The 16,111-nt window shown below is 35.5% G+C and overlaps 1 protein-coding gene and 1 long non-coding RNA gene across 2 annotated transcripts in view; one reads left to right on the top strand and one right to left on the bottom strand.

Annotated features, from left to right (window-relative positions):
• The window catches only part of LOC133240421 (uncharacterized), a 22,889-nt gene extending 12,795 nt beyond the window's left edge, over positions 1-10,094 (top strand). Inside the window, exon 2 of the long non-coding RNA XR_009734220.1 lies at positions 9,317-10,094. This is a non-coding gene — a long non-coding RNA (uncharacterized LOC133240421). The remainder of the gene's footprint in view (positions 1-9,316) is intronic.
• Positions 1-16,111, bottom strand: part of VPS26A (VPS26 retromer complex component A) — a 25,089-nt gene extending 8,978 nt beyond the window's left edge. Inside the window, 8 exon segments of the mRNA XM_061405182.1 lie at positions 134-240; positions 2,018-2,182; positions 3,078-3,234; positions 4,342-4,417; positions 10,171-10,320; positions 15,884-15,904; positions 15,906-15,944; positions 15,946-16,111. Of these exon segments, the coding sequence (XP_061261166.1) occupies positions 134-240; positions 2,018-2,182; positions 3,078-3,234; positions 4,342-4,417; positions 10,171-10,320; positions 15,884-15,904; positions 15,906-15,944; positions 15,946-15,984 (754 nt within the window). The 5' untranslated portion in view covers positions 15,985-16,111.

The raw sequence follows: 16,111 nt of genomic DNA, 5'->3' as shown, positions 1-16,111 counted from the left end.
AATGAGTAACTCACTGCCAGCAATACTAAATATCAAAGTTAGTATCCAAGGTAGATATTTAAGTTTAAACAGTATTTTAAGATTTTAAAATTTCAACTAAAATGAACTTCAATTCAAGAACCCTTTAACTTACCAATTCCTGTGATCTCTTTTTTAATCAGTTGTAACTCCATATGTTGGATTTTTATTCTTACTAATAAGAAGTAAATTTTTCCAACAATCACATCCTTTAAATGATACCTTTAAGGGAAAGAATATTTGTCATTTACTAAATATCAGTTTACAAAACAAAGAGTGAAATATGTCCTGAAAAGGTTTATTAGATATCTGTAGGATAATTACTATTTAAGAATACCATTCTGACTATTCATGTATTTAATGTTCCTTTTTTTCAAGAGTATTCATCATTTTACTATAAAAATTAGGAAAAAAACTTTTACTTATCATCAATAAACCTCAGAGGGTAAACTTAGCCAGAGTAATTGTTAGAGGTCAACTTATTTATTTAGAGGTCAACTTCATTTCTAAAGAACTTAAGCGAGGAAAATTAAGATTTTTATGCCTGAAAATGTTTGGCATATGAAGATGTTCCGAACATTAAAAACTTTATACATGTGTTTAGTGTATTACTCCAAGTGCTAGAATAGCACAGTTAAAAAATCACCTGGTCACAAAGAGACCTTCTCTAGGTTTGAATCTCAAAATAATATCCCAAGAGTTGACTAATGCAATTATGTCTCTCTGAAGGGAGACTTCCAGTGACAAGTTTTAGGTCCTAAACTAATAATTTTATCAACAATATAATTTAAGACTCTGAACACATGTGTATCACAATTTCAGTGATATAAACTGGGACATGACAAGCAATAAATATCATGTAGTGCTTCCCAATGGTTAAGAATTCACCTTGCAATCCATAGGACACAGGTTTGATCCCTGGTCTGGGAACATCTCACATGCTATGGGGCAACTAAGCCTGTGAGTCCCAGCTACTGAGGCATGCTCACCATGAAGCCCGGGCTCCACAACAACAGAATCCACTGCAATGAGAGGCCCACACACCTCAACTAGAGAGGAGACCCCGCCCGCAGCGACAAACAGCCAGCACAGTCAACAACAAATAGATATATTTTTTAAAAATTCATATACCAGAAGAGTGCACAGGAAGAAGATAAAAGAATGAACATTCATTTCTTCAACAAACAAACTTTAATGAAAAAATAAATAAAAGGGAAAACATAAAACAGATTTAAGTATCAAAAAACCAAATGTTTTTTGATTAGTGTGTTTGTTAAGTGAGTTTGCATCCACTGGATTTGAACAAATCTTGTTTGGATACCGACAGGAACAAACTTTTATAAGTCATTTAAGGAAATGAATACTGACTAGATATGTGAACATGTTAAGAAATTATTAATATTTTTAGATATATACTTTGGTGAAAGTTTAAAAAGACAATAAATAAAATAAGAGCCCATTTCTGAAAAAACACAATATATATAAATACATATACCCCCTCCCATGGAAAGCTATACAAAAGGATATTAATAGTGGTTAAGTGGTAAAGCTGAAAGTACGTGGTATTTTTATTTCCCTTGACTTTTCTACATTGTCAATTTTTTTAATAATAAAAAGGTATTGTTCATGTAGTCAGAAAAAAGCATTTTTGCTTATTTTAAAGAGATGACCAGCTGAAATGATGCCAAGACAGTAAGATAAACTTTCACAGATTTACAGGATTAGCTGCCTTCTGAGATGGTGAGATCCTCTATTAAAAAATGGCCAAGCAGAGTCTTACCAGGAATAGAATATGAAAGACATCCGCACCAAGTCAAATTCCTACTAAAACAAAACCAAATTCCTTCTAAAGTTTCTTTCTTTCAGTTCAGAGATTCTGATGGTCTCTTAACATCAGATTAATGTTGATTCTATCCTTTCTTTGACCAATTTACAAAGACATAAAAGGTTTATTTCTTAATTTTCCCTGACCATTTATCTGTTTGCAAAAGGTACTTACTTTGATTTATTATATTCAAATTCAATGTGCAGACAATCTTCAATGCCCACTTCCATCTTAATCGAGTTGTTGACATCAGGATAGGTAGCAAGCTGGTGAACAATAAGATCATACTCTTTTACCAAATCTGTCAGTCTTCTTACTATGGTCACTTTAAGAAAATACCTACAAAAGTCAATGGAGAGGACAAGTTAAACCTCCTGTGAGATATCTCAGTGTTTTAAATAAGCAAACTTTAGCTTTCTCCTTCCTGAAATTCCTTAGGGATCAATTTACTCCATGTACTTCATGAAGAAATTTTCATTTTTAAATAAATGCCTTCACCATGGAAAAAATACAAAGTTCAATTTTAAGAATAGTGGACATACGTTTTAGATCAATTTGGAGTACTACCATCAAGCTTATTTGAGGACATCTCTCTGGATGGATTCTTTTTTTCTTTTTTTTCTACATCACTTTTTAACCATAAACTAAATGAGATTCATTGAGAAACTAATGGATTTAGAGGGTAATTCCACTTACAAGACAAATGAAGTATCTAAGAAACTGAGGTACATACAAGGGAAGTATGTGACTAAAACTTCTCATAATGGGATCCTCTGAATCCTATAGAGGGCTCCCCAGGTGGCACAGTAGTAAAGAATCCGCCTGCCAATGCAGGAGACCCAAGAGATGCAGGTTCGATCCCTGGGTCAGGAGGATCCCCTAGAGTAGGAAATGGCAACCCACTCTGGTATTCCTCCCTAGAAATTTCCATGGACAGAGGAGCCAGCAGGCTATAGTTCATGGGGTCGCAAAGAGTTGCACATGACTGAGCACGCATGCGTGCACACGCACACACACACGAACACACACACAAATCTGATAGAAGGATCTTATTACATCAGATCTGCATTAGCCAGAAAAAAAAAAAATATATATATATATATATATATTTGACAGAATTTTCAAAATCTTAAGTCTTCCAGTCCAAAATTATAATTAGAATTTCAAGACATTCAACAGTAGTCATTACTTTCTGGTTTGTGTATCATAAACTGTAGACAAAGTCAATTCATACCTTAAGCGGACATTGGCACCGATGTAAGATTCATATGGCTTTTCAACTTGCATAAATTCAAAATCATAACTTCTGCTCTGAGTCAGTTCTCCAGGTAAGGCTAGTTCTTTCACTAGATTTACAAATTCGTGAGTATTACTCTTGTCATTGAAAAGCTCTAAGAAATTTAAAAAAGTGAAAGACCAATTATGTTTGATATCCATCTCATCAAAACCCAAACTTCTACTTCCAGAGCAAGTAATTTTTATCAAAAGAATTTCTTGGATTTGCCTTCATTTTAAATACCAGAGCTATGATCTGAATTCCATTATCCTATTTCACTCCACATGGGCTTAAAAAAATTCAAGTGGCATAGCAAAATAAAAATTTCTGTTATGAAAGAATTCAATCCTTTAGTGTAGTTAGGTAGGCTTTGCCCAATAATAAGCTGTTTAAATTGCTACATTTCCAGCAATTATTTGAACTTCATCCCTTCAAGACAAAAAATGCTTTGTTGTTTTGCTTTAGTTAGGCAAATATATTACCCTGATAAAACTATACTAAGTAAAAGACTAAAATCAACTATCAGTTAATTACCATAATTTGCCCCTTAAGTATAATCTCATCCAAAATAGATATCTAAACAAACATCTACCCATTCCAATTTTGATACTTTCAAAATAGACAGTAAAACTTAGAAAGCTAGGATCTATTTTCTTTTCTCGTTCTGCATCTGCAGTACCCAAAGATTTATATAGTTTAACTCCTGCTAAAGCAAGAAATATATGTATGGAAACATACACAAGTTGATCTAAGACAAGAAGAAATTACAACTTTCCTTTTCACAGGGAATTTTCTGTTAACAGGTGAGTCTGGCTACAGGTATAAACTAAGTTAGGAAGACAAATGGCATGAGTAATTAGCAGGTGAAGGATGAAGGTGACACTGCTAATTGTGAATAAAGCTGGTGAAAAACCTAGGCAGATGGAAATTTCAGGGAGTCAACTAATTTACTTGAATTATTTTTCAAGGCTGGTAGCTTACATAACTTTCACTTTTAATAATCAGATTTCATCACAAGTAAAGGCAGCATGAGTCAAATATCATTTAATATAATTAAAAGAAACATGATTATTTAATGTTTATAAAATAAATCCTTTTATTATGCAAAATCAATTCCTTCTTTCCATAAAGCTAAACTCTAATTCAATTATTTAACTGCCATATCAAACTCTCTTCAAACTCAGTTAACAACAAAAAAAAGTAATACTATTTTAAAACTCACCAATTTGACCTACAAATTCAATTCTAATTCCTTGGTGCTCTAGCCTCTTTCCAGGTTGCTTAAAGGCTAGGTTCACCTGCCAAAACATGAAATTTTAAGAAATGTTAACAATCCTTTGTGGGCCTACTAGCAGATTCCTTCCAGATGAATGTAATATATAAATACTTCAGGTGTTCATTTCTGAAGTCTGAGAAACCACCACATACCTAGATTATGATGATCTTGTACCTCCAGAGAAGGTAAAACTTACTCCTCTACAATCACTAATGAACTTATACGTACATTTAAAGCATCTGCTTTGTTAGGAAGCAATGTTTCTTTAGAGCTGGAGAACTACAAAGAATCAATAAAAGGGAAAACTTTCGACTATTCAAATACGTTTTCTGGTCAAATAAACAATTCTATAATAGCATTTTAATATAAAGGTTATTAATAATTCCAAAAACTGACCTAAAAGATCACTTTCAGCTTTTTATAACCAACCATATATTGCTATAATTTTTGATATTAAAAGCAACAGTTATTGCCCTGAGTCTGCTATTCATCCTAAAAATAGAATGTCTAAAGATTTAAATTTTAAGTATGATATATCTTATATACTTTTGAAATAAAGTATATAATCTAAAATCCCTAAATTTGTATCTGCTAAATGGAAACCTTATTACACATTTTAATTTGACAAAATATCAAGTACACAGATATTAAAAACAAAATTTCAACCATTTAAGGATTAGCTAAAAAACAAAAAAACACATACTTCCAGGTTTGTTCTTTACTGTAAAAAATATTGGTAATGTGACTCTTAAAAGCTATTCTTTCAAACAATGCTTCTCAATAGAAATCAAGAACCAATAAAAAGAAGTTCAAATACTTCTGTTTATAAACTATGTAATTAAAATATTCATACTACTATATCTTCAACATCTATAACCAGGGTGGGTTTAGTTATTCACCTTCCAAATTAATATGTCAGAAAAAGAAGTAAATAATTAAATTGGAGTATATCACATGATGGAGTATAATTAAAATAATAAGGTCAAAGAATTTTTAATGATGTGAGAAGATGTGCATGATATGTTACATGTAGGAAGCATGGTCAAACCGTATACAAGTATAATGCCAATTATATCTTTTAAACTACAGAAAATAAAAATTCTATGGATAATTTTGTTTCCTTCTTTGCAGCTTTTTTTTTTCTTTTGACAAACAGCAATTAAGTTTAACTTTAAAAAGTATATGCTACAGGAGTCCCAAGACAATTCAATGGGGAAAGAATATTCTTTTCAACAAACGGTAGTAGAACAACTCAATCTCACCATACAAAACAAAGAAACTGGATCCCTACCTCACATCACACACAAATATTAATTCAAAATGTAGCAAAGACCTAAATGTAAGAGCTACAGTTATGAAATTCTTAGAAGAAAACACAGGTGTAAATCTTCATTATCTTGGATGGGAAACTGTTTCTCAAATGACACCAAAAGCATGAGAAGTGAAATTTTAAAAAAAGATAAATTGGACATTATCAAACAAAAAACTAGTGCTTCAAGATACCATCAAGAAAGTGAAAAGACAACTCACAGAAAATGTCTGCAAAATATTACTGATAAAGGACTTGTATCTAGACTACATAAAGAACTCTTACAACTCAATGATCAAAAGACAGACAACCCAATTAAAAATGGTCAAATGATATGAACAGACTTTCCCCAGAGATTATATACAAACAGCAATAAGCACATGAAAAGATGCTCAGTATTACTCATCATTAAAGGAAATGCAAATCAAAACCATATGACCACTTTTCACCCACAAAAAAATAATACAGACAATAATAAGTATTGCCAAGAACGTGAAGAAACTGGAACTCTCATACATTGCTGGAGAGAATATAAAATGGCACAGCTGCTCTGGAAAAGTCTGGAAGTTCCCCTAAAAGCTAACACATGACCCAGCAATTCCATTCCTAAGTCTACACTCCAGAGAAATGAAAACAGTCACACAAAAACGTATACACAAATGTACAGAAATATTCTTAATAGTCAATAAATAGAAACCCAAGTATACTTAACTGGAATGTCCTCAACTGAAGGATGAAGAAATGTACATCCACATACTAGACAGATATATACTAAAACATCATTCAGCCATAAAAAGAATCGTGCTTTGATAAATGCTACAACATGAAAGAACTTTGAAAACATTATGCTACATGAAATGAGGCAGACACAGACAGATCCTGTATAACCACTTATAGGAAATAGAAGAAGCCCAGAACAGGCAAATTTACAGGGAAAAACAGTAGACTCGAGGTATCCATGGACTGGGAGAAAAGGGAAAAGGACAGCTATTGCTTAATGAGTACAAAGTTTCTGTTCGAGATGATGAAAAAATTTCAAAACAGTGGTGATGATTGTACAACACTGTGAATGTGATTAAGGCTACTGAATTATAAACATTAAAAATGGTTAAAATAGCAAACTGTATTATATTTTTGACCAAAAATTTTCTTTAAAGTAATAAACCTTGAAGACATCATGCTAAGTGAAAGGAGCCAAACACAGGCCACACGTTGTATGATTCTATTTATACGGAATGTCCAGAATAGGCCAAATCCACAGAGAAAGAAAGCACATCTGTAGATTAGTGGATGCTAGGTGTCTTAGTTCACTCACGCTGCTGTAACAAAAAACCACAGACTAGGTGGCTTAAAAACAACATAAATTTACTGCTAACAGTTCTGGAAGCTGTGAAGTTCAAGATTAAAGCACCAGCAGATTTGGTGTCTGGGAGAGTTTGCTTTCTGGTTCACAGATGGCTGCCTTTTCACTATGTCCTCATATGTCAGAAGGTGCACACAAGATATCTCTGAGGACACTAATCCCATTCATGAGGGCACAGCCCTCATGACCTAATCATTTCCCAAAGCCACTCCCCCTCCCCCTCCACTCGGCCCCACCCCACCTACAAGTACATCATACTAAGGATTAAGTTTTAACACACAAATCTCACATACAAACATTTAGTATATGGTGCCAAGTGAATGACTGCTAAGGTTATGGTGTTTCTGGGTGATGAAAACATTATGGAATGAGCTAGTGATGACAGCTGCACAACTCTGCAAAAGTAGTAAAAATCTCTTAACTGTATATACTCAGTAGGGTAAACTTATGTGAATTATAACTCAATAAAGCTATTTTTTTTAAATAGAAATGAAAGTATATATCACAAATAAAACAATGGAATAGAACAGAGAGGCTGAAACAGACTCACACAACCTCTGGTTACTGACAGAGGTGATGCTACAATGCAGTGGTGGAATGGATGGCTTTTTCAGTACATGTCCTGGGTCAATTAGATATCCATATGGGGAAAAAAATAATAAGTAGTCTTGACTCTTATGTCATAAAGACAAAATCAATTTCAAAAAACAGAGAATCTAAATGTGAAATATAAAACTACTTAAAATTATAGGAGGAACAGGAGAATATCTTCATGCCCATAAGGTAGGCAAAGATGTCTTAAATAGGATACAAAAAGCACTACCAAAAAGGAAACACAACATTTGTAGAGTATATTATTATTATTATATATTATACATTATACATTTGTCCAAACCCATAGAATATACATCACCACAAGTGAACCCGTAGGTAAACTACAAACTTTGGGTGACTATAATGTGTCAATGTATGTTCATCCTTGATCAAAACTGTACCATTCTAGGGGCTGATGTCGATAATGGGAAACCTCTATACCTCCCTCTCAATTTTACGCAAATCTAAAACTACTCTTAGAAAAAAACCTGGAAAAAAAAATAGGTATACATAAAAAAAAAAAAAAAGTATACATAGACAGCTCACATGTCAGGAATATTCTTGCTCTAGGTAGGATGTCAGGTCTTCCAGTCTCTAAGATTTTTTTTTTCTAATACATGAAGTATTCTTCCTACAATGCATAACAAAGTTTGGAAACCAATGATTTAGTCCAACCTCAACTTACAGGTGAGATCCAGAAAGTTAAATGACTGCCCAGAGCTACCTATCAAGACCGTGGTAAAGTCCAAGGCTAGATCTTCCAACCCCAGCCCAATGATCTTTTAACTATATTCAGACATTTTACAAAGCCTAGACTAGTGTGGTAAGACTTGTTTTTGGTGGTGTTATGTCTATAAATTTTGAAAATCTGAGGTTCAGTCTCTCCCTAGAAAAACTAGATTGGTATCTCTACCCCTTCTACTCAAAGTGAAGTCGCTCAGTCGTGTCCAACTCTTTGGGACCCCATGGACTGTAGCCCACCAGGCTCCTCCATCCATGGAATTTTCTAGGCAAGCATACTGGAGTGGGTTGCCATTTCCCTCTCCATGGGATCTTCCCAACCCATGGATTGAACCCAGGTCTCCTGTATTGCAGGACCCTTCATATAAGGTCTTTATATTTATGTATAAAATGTCTGTATTACTAAAGATATGGGGATATATTACAAGCAATTTGAAAAACAGAAATGAGTTAAATATCCAACAGTAGGGAAAAGGTATGCTTAATATATTACCTATACATAAACATTAATTAATGCAGAGAGACTAGGAAGAAACACATTCAAATTTTAATAGTGAGTTATTTCCATATGATGGGACTATAGATAATTATAATTATAATTATTTTATAATTATTTTATTTCCCAAACTGTTTACCATGTGTATGTATTACCTTAACGAGCAGGAGAGAAAAACTCTTAATATTTTTTTAATCATTTATATTTAGAAAAATTATTTCAAACATTTTATGATTTGATTTTATCTAGGATATTACCATTCTTCAGTATCACAAATTAATGAGTAGTAATCATATTCTGTAAGGTATAAGAATAATTCTTGGTAAGGAAAAGGGGGAAAAAGTTAAACCACAGAAGGTATCACAAATGTATCTGACCATGCATGGACACATTCTAAATGTGCTTAAATCCTCTACAGAGTATCAAGAAATGAGATCAACAGACACAACGGCAGTAGTACAGACTGATAACCTATAAAGATGAGAAAAAACTTTTAGAAAGCTGTCCGTCTAGTCAAGGCTATGGTTTTTCCTGTGGTCATGTATGGATGTGAGAGTTGGACTGTGAAGAAAGCTGAGCGCCGAAGAATTGATGCTTTTGAACTGTGGTGTTGGAGAAGACTCTTGAGAATCCCTTGGACTGCAAGATCCAACCAGTCCATCCTAAAGGAGATCAGTCCTGGGTGTTCAGTGGAAGGACTGATGCTGAAGCTGAAACTCCAGTGCTTTGGCCACCTCATGCGAAGAGTTGACTCATTGGAAAAGACTCTGATGCTGGGAAGGATTGGGGGCAGGAGGAGAAGGGGACGACAGAGGATGAGATGGCTGGGTGGCATCACCGACTCAATGGACATGAGTTTGAGTGAACTCTGGGAGTTGGTGATGGACGGGGAGGCCTGGCGTGCTGTGATTCATGGGGTCGCAAAAGTCGGACACGACTGAGCCACTGAACTGAACTGGAGAATTATCCCCAATCTCCATAACTCAATTAAAGGAGAAACAAACTTTGAGTGGATCACAGCCCCACTGTAGAAACTGTCTTATGTTAAACAGACTCACATGGTCACAAACACAAAATTCTGCAGAGTTTAATTTAGACTCTGCCCAGTAACCATTACTGCAAGTGTTCTGTTGAATCAAAGCTTCCAGCTGACCTTCTGAAAAACATTTTCCATCTCTAATAAAATCATTCAAATTCAGATACAGCACAAGCCACTTTCATGACTAATTCTAATATTCTACAACTAGATAATTCTCCAAACAAAATATTTACCTTTCCTGAAACAGATTCTCCATCATAGAAAAGATAGTGCTTTTCTACTTTGCCATCTTCAGTTTTCATTTCCGCCATTTTCCTGGTTTCCCCATCATTAAGGACAACGTCGATCTCACAAATGGGACCAAAAAATCCTCCAAGAAAACTCTAAAATAAAAGAAAAATTCTCACAATTGTTTTGTCAGCACTACAGTTTAAAATTCAAACTTGATTACCTATAACCTGAAGTTAACCTATGAATTCAGGATGAAGTAAGAATCCATACCAAATACTGCATCAAAACTAAATAAATTTCATACAATATACATAAAGCTAATGCTGCACTGTACCCTTAAAAATTTATTGCAGATAAATTTGTTTTCTACCACAATAAAATAGCCCCCCCCAAAACTAAAGAAATTGAAACACACTATAATTTCAATCATTTCTACAAGTAAGCACTATAATCAAATTCTAACATATACCAAAAATCTAAAAAATTAATCTTAACATCTGGATTGAAAGTTACCTTTAGTTATACATCTTTGAGGTTCTTTCATTATACTGCTATAATGAAACTCATACAATCCCAATTACTCATGAATTATTACAATGTACTACTTATGGAGAGCCTACTGCTATATAAGTCTGAACAGGATATGTTACATTGTGTAAACCCTTGAAATAAAACTGGCTCTATTTCAAGGGTTTACACAATGTAACATATCCTGTTCAGACTTATATAGCAGTAGGCTTTCCATAAGCAGTACATTGTAATATAGAACAGTCTTATGGACTCTGTGGGAGAGGGAGAGGGTGGGAAGATTTGGGAGAATGGCATTGAAACATGTATAATATCATGTATGAAACGAGTTGCCAGTCCAGGTTTGATGCACGATACTGGATGCTTGGGGCTGGTGCACTGGGATGACCCAGAGGGAGGGTATGGGGAGGGAGGAGGGTTCAGGATGGGGAACACATGTATACTTGTGGTGGATCCACTTCGATATTTGGCAAAACTAATACAATATTGTACAGTTTAAAAATAAAATAAAATTAGATTGGGTACCTAAAAAAAAAACAAAAAAACTGGCTCTAATAGAGGAGACTAATTAAATTTGTTAATTTTTCTAAACAAAGTGTATAAGCCTTGTTCTGTAAATCCTGAATATGACAGAAGTAAAAGAGACAAAGATCAATTGCTTATGAATGGCAAAACACATTAGCTGGAAATAATACAGAATCCATTGGCTATTCCAATGTCAGATATAGTTGTGGATTATTTTTTGCCTGCTATAAAAGCTAGTTTTCTAGTCTTTTTAAAAATTTACACAGAGTTATCTCTTAAAAACATAAATCTGGGGACTTCCCTGGAGGCCCAGCGGTTAGGATGTCATGCTTCCATTGTACCGGCACAGGTTCAATCCTTGGTTGGGGAACTAAGATTTGGAATGCTGTGCAGTGCAACAGAAAAAAATAAATAAATAAACCCAATCATATCCTTCAATATGCTGGTGGCAGTATAAATTGGAACAACTACTTTAGAAAATAGTTGGCATTATCTGGTACAGCTAAAGATATATATATACATCAATGATCCAGCAATTATACCCCTAGGTATCTACCCTAAACAGAAACTTACACACATAAACCAGGAGACCAATATAAGAATGTTCATAATATCATTGTTCACAACTGGCCCAATTAGGAAATAATCCAAATATTTATCAATGAGAAAATGGATACATACATTTTTATCTATATTCATACACTGGGCAATGGAATCAATTACAGGACAGAAAACAAAGATGAATCTCACATACACATTGAGTGAAGAGACCAGACACAAAAATACACACTGTATTATTCCGTTTACTAAAAAATCAAAAACATGATGCACATTATAGTGGTATTAGAAGTCAGGAAGTAGCTGGAAGAAAGCACTGGGGTACTATTAATGTTCTGTTTGGTTTTATCTGAGTGCTTAATACACAGGTATATTGACTTTGTGAAAGTTCATCAGGCTGTACACTTACTTGTGTACTTTTCTATAGTTAACACTTTAATGAAACGCTATTTTAAACATACACATATACAATGTATTTCATAACATGGCCTATACATATCTTGCTCTATTCATCCCTCCAGCCACACCAGCCTCAAATGATCCAGGTTCTCAAATACGCCCAGTCTCCTCCTTGTCCTAGACCAAGGAATCCTAACAAAGTCATCCTTTCACTGTGACTCACCTCCACAAAGAGGCCTTCCCTAACTTCCTAATCAAAACTGAATTCTCCAAATTTGGGAAGTGCAACACCATGTAGGTTTACTTCATCATTTATTATAAAAATGTTAGTCGCTCGGTCATGTCCAACTCTGCAACCCCATGGACTGTAGCCCACCAGGCTTCTCTGTCCATGAAACTTTCCAGGCAAGCGTACTGGAGTGGGTTGCCATTTCCCTCTCCATGGGATCTTCCCAACCCACGGATTGAACCCAGGTCTCCTGCCTTGCAGGCAAACTCTTTACCGTCTGAGCCACCAGGGAAGCCCATTTATTTTAATCTGTGTACTTACTGAGTACCTGACTCCCCAACTGAACTATAAACTTCATGAGGACAGAGCCCTTATCCTTTGCTCAACACTGAAGACTCAGTGGCCAGGGGCAGCACGTGGCATTTAGTAGAAGGCATTCAAACACTTGTTGATTGTTAATTCTGAGTAAAACACATACTGTCCTGATAATAAAAAATAAATGGATACATAAAAGAAATGAGCTAAAACTTGGCATGTTTGCTAAGACCCGCCCTCCCCCAGGAAATTGGCATTGATGCAGTAGTAAAGTCTAGAGCAAGGAGCTTGAGTTAAGGCTCAGTTCTGTGCTCAGGAGGAAGGGTAACAGCAAACAAGCTAACAATCCTGCTAAGGCTATGTGCATCACAGGGTGATACAACTAATATGATGGACGGAGACTGTTTTCCTAAATTCTGAGCTTGCTTCTTTGTTTTCTGGGTTGTTTTTTTTTTTTTTTGGCTACACCACACTGCTTGTGGCACGTTGGTTATCAAACCTGGGCCCTTGGCAGTGAAAACACAGAGTCCCAACCACTGGACCACAAGGAAAGGATTATAATTTCAAGAAAGCAACTCAATGAATTACCAGATTAGTACTTATACTCCAAATATATAAAAAGCAAATTTTCCTTTTGACAAGATGTTTTGTCCCTTCCTAGTTAGCTTTCATACCCCCAAGTTTTAAACTCAAAACTTGCTCAAAATGGTATACATTCTCCTAAGAGCTACAAATATGAGAATGTACAGCAGGTCAAAATCAGTCAGCTGGTATTTACTAATCATCAACTACCTGCAAAGCACTGATCCAGCAAAGGGGGCAGGTAGTGGGGAGCTGCTGTGAGAGAAACAATTATGAAAGAATAGATGATGTCAGTCTCAAAATTTTAATTATAAAACCGAGGCAGGAAAATAAACTTTATTTTTTTTATTCCCCCTTAATACTTCCTAGAGTTAGTTCCAGGAAAAATGAGATTTGAAAACTGTAAGAACTGTTTTACAAATGAAACAAAATATTATGGTCACTTTTTCCCACATACATAATGCTTAACATATACAACTGAACTGGGATTTGAAAGTTTATATTAAAAGATCAATAATCAAAAATAAAATGTCAAAGTTGCCACTAATTAAAATGGTATAAAACAGACTTAAAAGTACATAAACTTCACAATTAACTAACGACAATTAGTAATTGTAAACAATAAGTCTTGTTTTGACCCCATATGTAAAGCTTAAAAATTGTTAGGCACTAAAAATATATAAAAACTATCTGTTGTCCTCAATCATTTTCTGCATGCACGAAGTATTTCATAAATAGTGGTTAGGACTCAGCACTTTCACTGCCAAGGGCACAGGTTTGATCCATCCCTGGTCAGGGATCTAAGATCCCACAAGCCACCTCGTGTGGCCAAAAATTAAACAAATAAAGTTTTTATTTCAAGATGTGCATCTTCTTGCACATCCTATCATTTCAAACAAAATGTTACAAAATTTAAATCTTTTAAAAATTATTCACAGTCAAATGATAATACTTCTGATTTATATAAAGAGAGAAAAATACAGAATTGTCAGAATGGTGAGGACTACAAGGCAAAGGAATAAAAGCCGTAAAGAAGGTTAGGATATATTAACATACACTTCTGCTGAAATTACAAGAGGCACTTCTGAAATCTTAAGAGAAAGACTGCCAAGATCTTTTAGAAAAGATACCTTCAAGTATGTATTCAAAATATGGGATTTTCAGGAGCAATGTTAGAAATTATACAAATTAAAACTCTTAGGTAGCCTTTAAATAAAAAGATTTTTCACGTAATTTGTAACCCAACATTGAGCATTATTATCTAGCAAAATTACAAGTAGATGTTAAAAGATGAATTTTATAGCCCTCACTGAAGAAATTTCACTACATCCTTTGGGTGTAAAGAAACGCAACTCAAGGTGAGGCAGAAGAGAAGCTCTCAAAATTTATTCACTTAGTGCATACAGGAGCAATGAAACAGCAAATTTTCATACATATATTATTACACTTGTGCCTATTTCAGTGTTTCCGAGCTTTACAATTGTATTTGTTTCACGAGTAACTTGAAAATAAAAATTGTTCTTGAAAATAATGCGTTAAAAGTAGTCATTCTAAATGTAAGCAAAAAATAGGGCCTTTTACGTTTTCTTTGCAAATTATATTCAATTAAAGAAGCCATCTCTAACCCCCTGACTAGTCAAGGTCCCCCAATACTTCCTTCTTATCGCAGCTGTTTTGTTTTCACGTTAAACAAGACAAATGTTTATCTCCTTCTGGACTACAAGCTACAAGAGAGCAAGGGCTGATTCGGTCTTGCTCAGAGCCCCTGGGAGCGCCTAAGTATATCTGATGAAAAAAAGAGAAAAGGGCTCGAAGTTTAAGAATGAACATTTTCTGTGCTCCTTTTTTTAAATTTAAAACAACTCGATTCCTGACTTTAAAATGTATTCATCGAATGTAACTTTTTCAAAAAATAAACCTAGCTTAGTCTTTAAGCCAAAAGTCTCAAGCAGCTTACGGAACTGGGTGAGCTCTGGGAAACCAGGTACTATTAAAGGAAAGTACACAGTAGGCGCTCAACATATGCATGCTAAGTGAACCAAGTAAATGAATACTACAATAAAACGAGTCAATTGAGATCCAATCTAGAGGAAATCGCCAACACACACAAAGCTAAATGCCATCGTGCTCACGCTTGTGCTTCCCACTAATTGTGGTTAAAGTACTGATTTCCCTCCCTCCTCTGCTCCCTAGGCCACTTCAACATCCCGAAGAGATAAGTTTCCAGAATGGCTTGGTGAAGGAAATGAGAGCCAACGTTTAAACCAGTGGGCACGAAACTACTGCCTTTGACTTAAAAACGTCCTCCCCTCCAACGTCCTTTTCTTTTTCTCTCTCATTCTACAAGTGTCAACGTTAAGGCTAACCTGGGGTCAGGAAATCGCAGGGTATCACCATATGCTAGTTTAAAAAGAAAAAAAAAAAGACTCAAGGAGCTTGGTAAATTCAACGTTTACCAAGCTCCTGATCAACACTGGAAGAGAGTGACCAAGTCCACCGAGTCCCGAACTGGGGGACTCTTGGGTCACCCCATCTGAAAGGAAGTGAGGCTGCCCAGGAGGAGCAGAAGGTCTGGCTACCTTGGAAGGGGAGGCGGTGGCGGGCCCGCAGAGGCGGGATCCGAGTACCCAGCCACGGCCCCCCATAGCCGATCGAAGAACGCTGGCAGAGGCTCCGACATGGCCAGGAGAACGCCTCGTCACCCGCAGGTAGTCGGGCCTCGCCGAGACCGGGAAGAAGCGGCGCAGCCCGCTCTTCCCTAGCCCCGCGGCGGCCAGACAGGCCTAATCCGGCTCCCCGCCCTGCCC

The sequence above is a fragment of the Bos javanicus genome, chromosome 28 (genome assembly GCF_032452875.1).
Source record: "Bos javanicus breed banteng chromosome 28, ARS-OSU_banteng_1.0, whole genome shotgun sequence".
Classification (NCBI taxonomy): domain Eukaryota; kingdom Metazoa; phylum Chordata; class Mammalia; order Artiodactyla; family Bovidae; genus Bos; species Bos javanicus.
Note: the sequence above shows the minus strand (reverse complement) of the source record. Positions and strands in the feature narration are given on the sequence as shown.